General features: G+C 47.4%; 1 protein-coding gene across 3 annotated transcripts in view; it reads left to right on the top strand.

The window, feature by feature from the left end:
- Positions 1 to 13,669, top strand: part of ANKRD27 (ankyrin repeat domain 27) — a 49,425-nt gene that overhangs the window by 23,586 nt on the left and 12,170 nt on the right. For all 3 annotated transcript variants that reach the window (XM_006926775.3, XM_015600432.2, XM_015600433.2), the window contains 10 exons: positions 1,320 to 1,412; positions 2,494 to 2,621; positions 3,185 to 3,267; positions 4,134 to 4,249; positions 4,683 to 4,775; positions 5,929 to 6,124; positions 7,917 to 7,978; positions 8,075 to 8,194; positions 9,307 to 9,351; positions 11,638 to 11,760. In XM_006926775.3, the coding sequence (XP_006926837.1) occupies positions 1,320 to 1,412; positions 2,494 to 2,621; positions 3,185 to 3,267; positions 4,134 to 4,249; positions 4,683 to 4,775; positions 5,929 to 6,124; positions 7,917 to 7,978; positions 8,075 to 8,194; positions 9,307 to 9,351; positions 11,638 to 11,760 (1,059 nt within the window). The remainder of the gene's footprint in view (positions 1 to 1,319; positions 1,413 to 2,493; positions 2,622 to 3,184; positions 3,268 to 4,133; positions 4,250 to 4,682; positions 4,776 to 5,928; positions 6,125 to 7,916; positions 7,979 to 8,074; positions 8,195 to 9,306; positions 9,352 to 11,637; positions 11,761 to 13,669) is intronic.

Below are 13,669 nucleotides of genomic sequence, written 5' to 3'. Positions count from 1 at the left end.
AGAACCCTGAAAGAATCTGTACCTTTCTCTGCTTTAACTTTGCAGGCTTCTGGTCTTTCTTACTTTACCACTTTCTAATAAATTGTATTGACCCCATTTCCCAAATAGGTCTTAGCTGATATGCTGTTTCTTCTGGTAGCTCATTCTTTTCTGAAAATTCCTTCCTAGAAGACTGGCCTCTCTTCATCACCACCCTTCAGAGAGTTACCCAGAGTGGAGGAAAGAATCCTGAATTTATCTGAACAGTGTCTTTCCTGTTTCTTTGACCCTAAGTTGCTCGGTTATAAATCACTGAATAAAACAGGTTGTTAGAGCTTTACATAGCATATAACAGCTGGGAGCAAAAATGGCTCTGATTCTGAGGGGTTGGTTTTCCAGGTTAACCCTCCTAGGGCAGTCAGCGTGAGGGAACCTGCTTAACAGCAACCCCAGAAATGGTCCATTCCCCGAGATGCAGTCAGCCTATCTTTAGCTGGACCGCTAAGTCAGAAGTTAGGGGGCCATGAAAAGAGAGAGCCTTCTCCTCCAGTTTTGTCAGAGTTGGTGAGTTCTTCTGGTAGCAGCTGGATGGAAAAAATTCTCTTTATCTCACACCAAGACTCTTTTTAAAGAAGTTAATTTGTCATTAGGTTATCGCAGGTGCTCACGTGAGCATTAAAGTGTCTTGCTAGAAATTATTTCATAAAGTAAGAATACATTTTTAGATTTTTGTGTCTAGGTGAACATTACGTACAATATGAAGACCTGACTTTTTTAATTGGGTAGACCCTGATATCTTATGGACTTTGGGCCAGTGGCCTTGTCGTTTACTATTTTAGTAAGTGTGTTCAAAAAGAAGACCCTTCTCTCTCCTGCCGACTGACTCTGGGAAATATAGACCAGCCCGTCAAATGGTTTGGTTTTCCTGTCTGTAGGCCGCAGATAAAATGTCAGGGGATAGGGCTCTGCAAGCTAGGACAGAAATTTGAGAGGAGGAGGTGGAGGCCAAGACAGTCCAGGTTTCCATCCGGAGGATGATGGTGTATGCTGCCACGTTGCACACTTAGAGATGACACATTCCACACACGCACACACCAGTGTGCCTCCACTCTCCCACGTCCCCACTGGGAAACGGTCGGCAGAGCTACCGCCTCCTGGAAAGACGGTCGGGAAGCCCTTCTCCCAGCCCGACGAGGGTCGACTCTGGCTCAGTGAGAGTAGGAGCGAGGCACTGCTGACCCTATCCGGGGGAAGTGGCAAGGGGGTCGTTCCTGGTGTCCTCTCTTTTGACGGATCTGGACCGACATCTGATAAAATGGATTGTTGGGTTTCTCCTGCAGGAGTCTGAGGGATTTGGTGACAGACTGTTCCTTAAGCAGAGAATGAGCCTATTGTCTCAGATGACTTCAGCTCCCATTGACTGCTTGTTCAAGGTGAGATACCAAGAGGCCTTCGTGGGCATAGCTGTAAAGAGCAGCCCTCCGTCTTGCGCTTGTCTAGCGTCTTTGCAGAATCCTCAGGGTGCTCCGCGTAGGTAAATGCTGAAGTTCATCTTGCGCTCAGAGTGAATAGTAGAAACGCAGAGGTTCTATGGGTGGGATCAGCTTGTGTGCCCATCTCCCCAGCGCGTGCTCTTTGTAGCTGTGCGACAGCTCACAGAGGGCGTTGGGCCTCCACACGTGGAACCCTCTGCCTGGGCTGTCCTCTGTCCGTTCGGCGAAGCACCCTTGTCCTTCAAGGCCAGCTCACTGACGCCTCACTGGTAGCCCCAGCAGCGCTGATGCCTCTTCTCGGTTCCAGGAGCCCCATGTGGCAGGTGTCTGTGCGTGCATGTGCTGGGCTGGGAGGCCACTGTTATGTATTGGTGCCATGGTGATGGTTTGATCATGCGGCAGCACATGCCCGCAGATCTGATAGACTGCTGGGGGCTGGCATGGTGCCTTACCGGGCAGTCAGCAAAGGCTGGGAGAGGGCGGACCTCCTTGGAGGCCACCCAGAGCCAGATTGCATTCCATGGAGGCCCAGAAAGCCTCCTGGGGCAGCGTGCTCCCCAGAACGTCTGACTCCCTGAGGGAGCTCATCCAGGAATCACAGGGGTGTTTATTGATGGGATCTCCTGCTAATTGCAGCTGTTCCCTTTCTCCCCAAACTGAGGGCTGTCAGAATACACAAGGACAGGACTGGGGCTCGTCCTAGTGAGGTGTCAAAATCCACACCGAGGTTCTGGATGCATTGCCCCCATACTCCTGTTGCTTTGAGGATTTCGTCATGTTGTTTTTTAATTATGGAAATTTACAAAAATAGAGTAAGATAATGAATGAACCCGCATAGAGCCATCTCCCAATCTTGTTTCATCTCTACCCCCACCCACTTTCCCCATCCGCCCAGATTATTTTGAAACAAATCCCAGAGAGCAAATCATTTCATCCATCCATACCTATGTGTTTCTACAAGGACTCTTAAAAAGCAAATAATTTTTTAATACTGATAGTATTGTTCGATGTCACTTTTCAGCACATTGCTTCAGGTAACCAGAAGGAAGTAGAAAGACTCCTGAGCCAAGAGGACCAAGATAAAGATGCCATCCAAAAGATGTGCCACCCTCTGTGCTTCTGTGATGACTGTGAGAAGCTCGTCTCTGGGTAAGAGGGTCTTTGTGGAGCTCAGTGTCCAGGAAGCGGGATACCAGGCCTGGGTAGAACTTCTCCACTTCTTTGCCATGCAATTTCGATTGAGAAACTTATCCTGGCTGCACTCAGCTTCCCCTGCTGTAAAGTGGGGATAGTAATCTCCACCTCTTCGGAATAAAGGTCATAAAAATAGTTGGCCCGCCACTGGGCTAGATACCAAGGTAGGCAACTTCGAAAAGTAGATTTAGGATGGGTTTAGAATGTCAACTTCCCCCAGTAACCTTTCAGTCTCCCCTTAACCTTGTCAGGCTGTTTTGCTAGGTGTCAGGCCGTTTTGCTAGGCATCAGTGGGGCCGGGTGAGGGATCCTGGAACTAGATGGCTCAGCTCCTCACCCTGCAGGAGACTGAGCAGGGGCTGCATTATCTCTAGGACACTGTAGGAGAGGCCCAGCTTGGACCAGACCCTGAGCTCTGTCCCCCAGTCCCAGGACCCTGGCATGGCCAGCCTTGTCAGGGAGAGGCTTTGCCATGCCATTCCTAGTGTGTATTTCCCTGTATCTTCTCTCTGTTTTAGGAGGCTGAATGATCCCTCAGTTGTCACTCCATTCTCCAGAGATGATAGGGGTCATACACCACTCCATGTGGCTGCCCTCTGTGGTATGTGGTCTTGGGTTGGCCTCTGTGGGTTCGAAGGCAAAAAGATGGAGCCAAGGGTGGCCTAACAGAGGCCTGGCTGGCAGGAGTGCGGTGGAGTTGAAAAGGTGGAAGGGGCTGCATCGTAGGCCCACCCCCGGGGGCTCTGCTGGAAGGGAAGAAGCAGAGGCTCCGCAGGCCTTGCTCGGCCACTCCCAGGCTGGAAGAGTGCACAGCAGTGCTCTCGCTGTGGACACTGGACGCTGCCCTGGGCCAGTGGCCCAGGGAGGGATGGCCCGAGTTGAGCTGTGAGAATGGTCTCGGAATTGGGGTTCTTATATCCCACATTTAAAAAATAACTTCACTGTCTTTTAAAGCACACAAAGTAGAAAACACAAACTTCTTCATTATTACCTGCCATTCTTCTGTCTCCCAGAGACCGTTTTGATTAGCGAGTGTCTGGAATTCCACACGCTTGTGTTTATGAATATGAAACATATGGTATCGTAGGGATCACACTGTTCTGTACTGTGCTTTTCTCACTTGGCAACATATAAGAACATTGCTCCTTGTCACTATTTCTTAATGGTTGCACAGTATTCCTTCCTATGAATTGATGAACCCTTGGAATCTTCTTAGGCTCCTTTCTCCTACCTTCTGTTGCTAAGACGTGGACTAGAGCTATGTCCCCTGCAAGAGCCACCCCCAAAGTGCCCTGAACCTGCAGAGTCTGACTTGACATTAGCTCTTGTTCCTCTCAAGCAGAAAAATACATCTGGGCACGTCTCATGCCAGGGAGGAAGAGGGTAAAATAATGTCGTGGCTTCACACTCAGGGTTTGGAAAGTGTCTTCTCTTTCCTTCTCCCTGAGAAGCCCTTGTGTTCCGTAGGGCAGGCATCCCTCATTGACCTCCTGGTTTCCAGAGGCGCCGTGGTGAACGCCACCGACTATCACGGCTCCACTCCGCTTCACCTCGCATGCCAGAAGGGCTATCAGAGCGTGACGGTGAGCAGGGGGGTGACGGTGCCGTTGCATGTGCACACTCCATGAACTGGGCTCCGCGTCTTGACTTCGCGGTGGGGCAGGCCACGCTCCTCTGTCCCACGCTGGCTGTGCTGCAGCCACACAGGAGGGGCTGACAGTCTGAGGCCTCTCCCTGGGGGTCTACTGGACAAAACCCTGAGATCTAGATGTGAAACAGCCCAATAATCTGGGGGAAGAAGGGTAGGGCTGTAGACTTTTTTTTTCTTTTAATCTCTAAACCTTCTTTTAAGGAAGGATGAGAGCATGATACTATTTTAATCGTAGTGTAGGTAAATAAGGTCGGAAGTGGAAACAAGTGACCCCCTCATGGGACTTTAGGCCGCGCTTCTGGAGGAGGGTGGGCCTGGCCTTGCCCCGTGCTGTTGCTCACCTGCTTTCCCCTCTCCTCCCGAAGCTGCTGCTGCTGCACTACAAAGCCAGCACTGACGTGCAGGACAACAACGGCAACACGCCCCTGCACCTGGCCTGCAGCCACGGCCACGGAGACGTGAGTGTGCTTGCTGCTCCTGGCTGTTCGCCCTTTCTCACTCACAGAGAAACCTGAATTCCTAATTACTGTAGTGTACTATATGTGTTGATAATTATTGGAAGATTTGGTGCATGATTTTTTTTCCATTAAAAATATTTTAAGTTTATTACGGATGCTGTGTTGAAATAATGAATCTAAAACTTGATTGCCCATTATCTTATTGTAAAATTCAGTCATTTTCCTTCATTTCTGCTACCATCACGTTCTTAGCTTTGTTCATATTCAGTTTTTACCCTTGTTTATAGTACTATCAGGGAATTTTATAATTTCCATTTTCACTTCATATTTAACTGTGTGTGTTATTTTTTCCTAACCACTCTCACTCCCCCTTCTCTTCATAGTAATATACAGATAGATTTATACCTACATAGGGTCGAGGCTGGATAAGGTAGTTGATGTCCAAAAACAAGATCATACCCTACACATTTTTGTGCAACTTGTTTTCCTAACTTAATACATTACGGAAATTCTCTAGGTCAATAAATTGTAGATCTAGCCCACTCTTTAATTGCTGCGCAATAATCAGTTAAGTGTACTGTGTCAGTGTCCCTAAGACCACCCCCGGTTCAGTGAGTTGTGACAACACAATTCATTAGGGACTCAGGGCTCAAGAGTTTTATCGGAGGCTGGTCACATAAACACCCTCTGCCTAGAATGTACCAAAATTCTAGACTCCCAGAAGGAGAGCAGGTGTTTGGCATAAACCACATTACTGTACAAGCAGTTTAGGCACAGTGAGCCCCTCTTATCAGTGGGGGCTATGGGCACCCTCCCGAAATCCAGGCTCCCAAGAAACATTGCAAGTCATGGGCCAGCCTTGCAAAGGATTGTAGTCTCAGGCCTGCTGTGGTGACTCCTTTCTGCACATGGCTACATCACAGTTAACTCGGCCAGATCTTATTTATGGGCTGTTGGATTTTTCTGAAACAAATATTTGATGTGTCCCTGTCAGGTATCCTGGAGCCGTTGAATTTTAACTCTGTTATCACACATTTGCTTGGTGAGTGGAGCCTTGATTGAACTGGGACATAGATCAAGGCTGCAGGGTGCACAGATGTTACCCCAGGCTTGGCCTGGGAGTTAATGGTGGCATTTCCCGTTTTCTTTGCAGTGTGTGAAGGCCTTGGTCTACTATGATGTGCAGTCGTGCAGACTGGATATTGGTAACGAGAAAGGAGACACCCCCTTACACATAGCTGCACGTTGGGGTTACCAAGGCATCATAGAGACGTTGCTACAAAATGGAGCATCTACAGAGATCCAGAACAGACTGAAAGAAACGCCCCGCAAGTGTGCATTGAACTCAAACTGAAACAAATGCCCTATATGACTTAAAAAAAAAAAAAAAAAATCGGTGTCCACAGGTTAGGTCTTGGCCATGCTGGACAAACTGCATTAGTGCCTGAGGACAGAACTTGGCCTGTACCCTCTCTGCTGCATTTGGGACCTGGCTGTTAATAGGTTTTACTTATTTATATTATTTTTAGTTTTATTAGCAGTTTTTCTCTGTTTTGTTCTGAGAGCTACTCCCAGCTGCGTTTGCCCATCTGAGTGCTGATGGTTTATGAGTAAATGGAGCGGGTAAAAACAAGACAGTGGTTCTGACCCAAAGGAAGGAAAGAGAACGGGGCATGGAAGCAGCCAGGGACAGAGCCCCATTGTCCTGGCACTTCGTCTTCCACTCCTAAAATCTTTATTCTAATTTGGCCAATTTTGAACATTATTGGGTATTGTTTCTTTCATAAATGATTTGTTAATGAACTACTCATCCTTCCCTGGTAGTAATTTCTGGAAACGTGTAGTTTGGGGCACCCTGTGAAAAGTGCTCACTTCATGAGTGAGTGGGGATTAAGTGGGCTTAGAGAGACTAGTTCTCCATTGTACCAACATTTCCAGCAGCAGCTCTGGGTGAGGGCATGCCTTCAGAGAAACGCGTTCGGCCAGCTAGCCAGAGGAAGCACAGGACCATGTGCAGTGGAAGTTCCAGGTCATCAGACCGATGTGTCTAGAACTTGTGGCTCACGTGGGCGATTCTGTTTTAATACAGCTGTCCACTTGTCTCCCTCTGCACAGGCCGTGCTTTCTGCCTCTTGACATTTACCTCGCTTCCTTCTAGTTTCCAATCTTCTAGGGAGGTCTTTCGGTTTATTCATGTGGTCTTTTGGGAGTAGTAAAGTTTTTTTAAACGCTTTATTGAGGTATGATTGACATACAAAAGCTGTACACGTTTAACGTACAGACATACCTCAGAGGCATCGTAGGTCTGGTTTTAGACCGCTGCAAGAAAGCAAGTATTGCAGTAAAGCAAGTCGTAATCTTTTTGCCAGTGGAGAGTCTTGCTTTCAATTTGTAAAAAACATATCTGTGAAGCACAATAAAATGAAGTGCAATAAATTAGGTACGCCAGTATACAACTTGATGAGTTTGGAGACAAGTACACACCCATGAGACTATCACCACTATCTGTGCCATAAACATATCTATCACCTTCGGAAGTTACCTCCTGTCCTCTTTTTTATTATTATTTTTGGGTGTGATGCGAACACTTAATGTAAGATTTATAGTAGCACAGTTTTAGAAGGTTAAATCTCTGCCCTTGACCCCAGGGGGGCCTGAGCCATACTCCTTGTGCATTCACAGCGTCTCAACTTTGTAGTCGCCAGAACTGACAAGACTGGGCAGTGCTGCCCTTGGCCTGAGATGCCCTCAAGGAGCCGAGGGCTCCTCTGCCACTGCTGCGTGTACCAAAGACCCCTTCCCAAGGGAGGTCTGCTTGGTTCGGCTCTGAGCTGTTCCTCCATGAGACCCATGGGTGCCAGTGGACAAACAGCCCAGGGGCTGGACAAGGCAGCCTTTGAGCCCCCTTCTGTGGATGGGCTTCTCATGTTCTTGAGCCCATGGGACAGGCAGCAGGGAACCCAGATTTAACCAGCGTGATCCGAAGTCAATTCCCACCCACTCTGGGACTTGGTTCCTCTGTCTTTCCAAGGGTATGGCTGGGCTGCGTGACCTTCCGAGGAGATGGGCAGGCAGTGGAATGTTGTGGGTGACCATGCTTTAGTGACTCATCTCATTTTTTCTCTTCCCCTTCGTCCTCCTAGATTCTGTCTATAATGGAAGCCCGTCATGTGTCCTTTGAAAGGAGGCAGCAGGCCTCAGAGGTAAGTGAACGGGGCTGTGCTCGTTGGCTCTGTTTATGACTAGGGCCTACTCTGGCCCTCACCTATCGCTGCTCTTGTCGGGCTCCCCTGCTGCAGGCCCCTGTGCCACCCCCTCAACGCTCCATGGATTCCATCAGCCAGGGGTCCTCCACCTCCAGCTTCTCCTCTGTGTCAGTGAGCTCCAGACAAGAAGAGCCCAAGAAGGACTACAGAGAGGTGAGGACCCTGGATGGGAGGGCGGCCGGAGGGCTGGGTGGCCCTGTATTATGGTGCGATTAAAGCATCGTGGCCTGACGAGGGCCTCCCAGTTGGCTGCTCACCATGACTGGGACAGCCGTGTCTGCTGTGACGGAGGTTGGTGCCCTGGAGGGGAGCCCAGACGGTTCTCACCCTGCTTGCCCTCCATGGTCTGCGCCCTAAGCAGCTCTTTGCTTTGTGGATAGCCTCTGTGTGTGACAGAGAGAATATTCTAAGACAAGTACAAGTAAAGTCACCTATGGGTCCACTGATTTCAAATCATTTTACAAAGTAAATTTTCTCTGCCCTTAACCCCCCACACCATAAGGGCCTCCGTTAACCCGGTCCGGGTTCTTCTTGACTCTTATAGAATCTGTGTAGACATTCATATGCACCCACCCAAAGCTGATTTATAACCTGGTTTTTTCCCTCATTTAATCTGTCTTAGAGCTTGTCCAATGTCAGCCCACAGAGCAGACCATTGCATGGATGTGCCACGAAGTTTTTGCCTGTTGCCTTGTGGATGGGGATTCCTCACTGACTCCACCTAAGACCCTTCCTCCCCTGCTACCCCCAATCCCGGACCTGCTCTTAGAGGGCCCAGTGAGCTTAGCTTGATGCAAAAGCACACCAAAGGAAGCCAAGAGACGTGATCCAAAGTCTAACAGAGACCTGAAATGGTTCTCGGGAGGGGTGTCCCCTCATGCACCCTCAATTAGCAGATAATGAGAGCTGAATATATGTAGCCCTAAAGGGTGGCTGGCCTCCTAGGAGGTGCTTGTGCTTCAGGGTGACCATCATCTCTCTTCGCCACATAAATAAGCTGCGTCATTGCATAGACCTTAAGTAGTAATGGGTTCCGTGCACACCAGCACCATCCTAGGATGTCCCGTCTGAGCAGTTTTACAGATATGTTTGAAAGATACTCCACAAATCAAGAAACCAATGAAAACTACACAAATCAAGAAAGCTCCACAAATCAAGAAACAAATGAAAACTACTAGGTTTTCAGAATGTTGTATTTTATTACTTTATTTTTATTACTATTTTATTAAAATCATTTTTTTAACATTCTTTTTCCTTTTATTAAGGTAGAAAAACTTTTAAGAGCAGTTGCTGATGGAGATCTAGAAATGGTGAGTTTTTAGAAGTGCATTTAGAAAAGCTTGCTCTCGGTTTAAAACAGCTATACCTGTCTCCTGTCTGCATTCAGTGAGGAGCCGTGTGGATTCCTTGTTCACTTTCACATAGAGGGTGATGCATTTAATGAATATTCACTAATTGGCAATGTCACATTTCCACCACAAGTAATGAGCAAGTGGACATAAAACTGCATGGCGAGCGTGGCCCCACCTTTTAGACATTCATACTCCGGGAGGGTGGTGAGATGTTGGCGGGAAGACCAGCCCATGTCCACTGTGGGCTCAGAGCCCAGGCCCACCAGCTAGCTGGGAGCCAGGTGAGCAGTCAGGGTTGTGGGAAAGGGGGAGGTGGCAGAGGTGAGAGCAGAACCCAGAGGGTGTTGGTGTGACCCTGCAGAAGTTGTGGATGGCTGTGACTCCTGAGCCAGGAGGCTGAGGTCTGAAGCTTGGGGCTCCGAGGAGTCACACGCAGGTGTCTGGGTGAGATGGTGCTGACTGCTCTGGGTTGGCACCTGGCGAGGATGTCCTGGCTATGGGTGTCTGTCCAACCCTCACTGTCAGGTGACAGGCAATATCTATGATGAGATCACTGGAGAGTGGAGACAGCCTTTGTTAGATTCCCACAGGCAGTGCCCCTGGTTTGCTGTTTGCTGCCTTAAAGGAATTTATGTCTTCCACTTTAAAAGGAGTAAATTAGGTAGTTAGCAAATTAGGAATTCTGAATGAGTCATATTACAAGAGAACTTTACAATGATGTGTGTTTCTTCCTTCCTCCCTCCCTTCCTTCCTACAAAGTATTATATTGAGTTTGTTACTAAAAGCCTTCACAGAAACATAACTACTCCCCGTCTCGCCCGGAACTGTTGACGTGTGTTTCCAGAGTGCTCTTCACTGATGATGAGTTTGAGGTGGTGGACAGAAATTCCTGGGCTCTGGTTATAGCAGCCTCTGGGTTATTAAGAATCTGAACGTAGTTATTGGTGTATTAGCCTTTGCCCAGAAACCACTGTTAATCCATCGGACTGACACATGGGTTATCCAAGGGGCGGGACACTGTGTCGGTATCTGGCCAATATAACATTGTTCCTGTCATGAGGCCAGCTCCAGGGAGACCCAGTGTTCTTTGGGGTAAGCAAAGGAGGCCCTCTTTAGGTACCCTAAGAGCCATAGCGTGAGCCAGTGGCATAATGATTGTGACTGTCCCTGTGTCATTACACATCTGCTCTTCTTCCTTCTGTGGGCGGGCGAGGGCACTGAGGCCACTCAGGAAGGAAGTGAGCAGAAACTGTCCAGAGCCCTGGGGTCACCATCCAAAGTAATCTACACTTGCGACAGCCTCCAACGCCCTGCCTGGCACCACCTGCCCCTCAGCTCCCTACTCCCTTTCTTGTTCCCCTCTTCTCATCCAGGGGACCTGCCCTCAGTCTGTCCCAGCTAGCCTGTGGGGCGAAGCCTCTGGAGCCTTTGGTGTTTCCACCCTGATCAGTATCTGTTGTCAGACATATGGAAGGGACCTGGAGGAGAGAAGTTTGGGGTTAAAGGGGGTCATCCTGGAACCCCATCAATCCTTGCAGGCGTCTATTGACTTCCTCAGTGCTTAGAACCAGAAAGTGTATTGTTTCTTTTCTCAAATTTAATCTCCTAGAAACTAGTCTTTACGGGAACCTGTATTTGACCTATTCAGGGCTCTTTTCAGAGCTCTGACCGGTGGCCCAGTCCATTATAGTGGGAAGGACACTGGCGTGGCGCTTTGACCGCCACTTACTAGTGTGTGGCCCTGAACAAGTTGTTGAGCTCTTGGAGTGAGTTTTCTTCCAGATAAAAAGGGAGGGGCTGGTTGTTGAAAGCGTACAATTAATATTAAAGGAGGTGCTTACTAAATGCTCTGGGACCAGAGTTTTGAAGCAGCAGCACTCTGTCACTTTTTAAGACAGAATAAAAGAATCTTTAACACAAGCTGCAGAAATGGTAGCTTAACCTCTCTACGTCACCATTAAAAGAAGCTAGAAAGGCTTGAGCACAGGGGAACCCTGGAATCTTCGTGAGCAGCAGCAGTCATTTTTAAATTTGGTGGCTGAGGAAGTGCAGGCCCTGTTTCGGGAAGTGTGTGTGTGTGTGTGTGTGTGTGTGTGTGTGTGTGTGTGTGTGTGTCACACACACACACACACAGAGACAGAGACAGAGAGAAGAACAGAGACAGACCAGACAGATAGACTGTGGCTTATAAAGGAGCTAAGGATGAGTTTTAAGTTCCCGTTTCTCTTTACTGTGCAACACCAGGTGCGTTACCTTTTGGAGTGGACAGATGAGGACCTGGATGAAGAGGAGGATACTGTCAGTGCAGCGGATCTTGAATTTTGTCACCCATTGTGCCAGTGCCCAAAATGCGCTCCAGCTCAAAAGGTTTGGCTTGGCTTCTATTGATAGGGGTGGGGGTAGCAAGGCAGATTCTTCTTTTTCCCCTTGGGAAAGTTGCTTCTCAGCCAGCTAATTTCCAAGTGGCTGGTAGTGGGTGTTCCCTGAGACGTGGCGGGGATTAGGTAGGTCAGGGTGGAGAGAAGCGACGCTAGTGCAGGATCTGGCTTGCACTGCCTGCCTCCTGAGCAGACAGGTTAGTGAGGTGGGACAGCCACACATGCTTCGTGTTTTGGCTGCTCTCTGAGCCCATGAGTCACAGCCAGGAGTTTACGAATAGACATGCCCAAGTGTCTCTGCCTGCATGACTGCAGTCACCTGCACTCGAGTTCCATCGCCACTGCCTGTGTTCACATTGGTATACCCTCTGTGGCAGAGAGAGTCCCCTGTACGATTCAGTTTCCCCTAACGGTAAGAGCTTGCAAAACCTTAATACAGTATTACAACCAGGATGTTGGCATGATTACAGTCCATCCATTTTATTCAGATATCCTGTTTCACATGTGCTCATGTGCTTATGTGTGTATATGACTATGTGTGTGTATTTAGTTCTATGCAATTTTATCACATATGTAGCTTTGTGTATCCACCACCATATTCAAGATATAGAAGAGTTGGCTCACCACGAAGAGAATCACTCATGTTCCCCTTTATAACCACACCTACCTCTGTCGCTGTCTCCCCCTATTCCTAACCCCTGGCAACAACTAATCCGTTCTCCATTTCTGTGATTTTGTCATTTCAAAATTGTTACATAAATGTAATCATATAGCGTATAACCTCTTGGCTTTGTTCACTAACATGATTTCAAGTTGCCGCATGTCGTTGGCAGTTTATTCCTTTATTGTTGAGCGATATTCCATGGTACGTATGTGCCACAGTTTAACCATTCACCTGTTGAAGAGCATGTGGATTGTTTCCCGTTTGGGGATATTACAAGTAAAGCTGCTACGTACATTCATGTACAGGTTTTTATGAAAACATAGTTTTCATTTCTCTAAGGTAAATGCCCAAGAATGCAGTTGCTGAATCATATGATCATTACTTGGTAATTCTATGGTTAGTTTTCTATATTAAACTGATGAACTGTTTTCCAGAGTGATTGTACCATTTTACATTCCCACCAGCAATGTTTGAGTGATCGAATTTCCCCCTATCCTCACCAGCATTTGGCGTTGTCATTATTTTTTATTTTAGCCATTCCGATGGGTGTGTAGCACTATCTCATTGTGGTTATAATTTGCATTTGCTATGGGCGATGACGTTGAACATGTTTTCATGTGCTTATTTGTCATTTGTATATGTTCTTCAGTGAAACATCTGTTCATTTCCTTTGTCCACTTTCTTATTGATTTTTTTCTTTACTGTTAAGTTTTAAGAGTTCTTTATACATTTTAGATTCAAACTCTGTGTCAGATGTGTGGTTTGCAAATATTTTCTTCCAGTCTGTAGTTTGCCTATAGCTTCTTCACAAAGCAAGTTTTTAATTTAAAAGTCCAGTCTATCACTTTTTCCTTTTATGGATTGTGCTTTTGGTGTTAAATCTAAGAACCCTTTGAATCCAAATATTTTCTTCTGGTTTTTTTTTTTTTTTTTCCTAGAAGTATTGTAATTGTACATTTTACAGTTAAGTCTTTGATCCAGTTTGAGTTAATTTTCGCACAGGGTGTGAGATTTAGGTTGTAGTTCATTTTTCTGCCTACGGATGTCCACTTGCTCCAGCACCATTTGTTGAAGGGCCACTGACTTGCTTTTGGACCCCCGTTGACTATATGCGGGCGGGGTCTGTTTCTGCGCTCTCTGTTCTGTTCCGTAGACCTGTGTGTCTGTCCCTTCACCGGTGTTAGTGTCTTGATTATTGTAGCTATATATCAAGCCTTAATATTGGGTAGAGTGA

The sequence above is a fragment of the Pteropus alecto genome, unplaced genomic scaffold (assembly GCF_000325575.1).
Source record: "Pteropus alecto unplaced genomic scaffold, ASM32557v1 scaffold7, whole genome shotgun sequence".
In the NCBI taxonomy this organism is placed as follows: domain Eukaryota; kingdom Metazoa; phylum Chordata; class Mammalia; order Chiroptera; family Pteropodidae; genus Pteropus; species Pteropus alecto.
The sequence above is the reverse complement of the archived record's forward strand: the minus strand, read 5'-3'. Positions and strand labels throughout refer to the sequence as shown.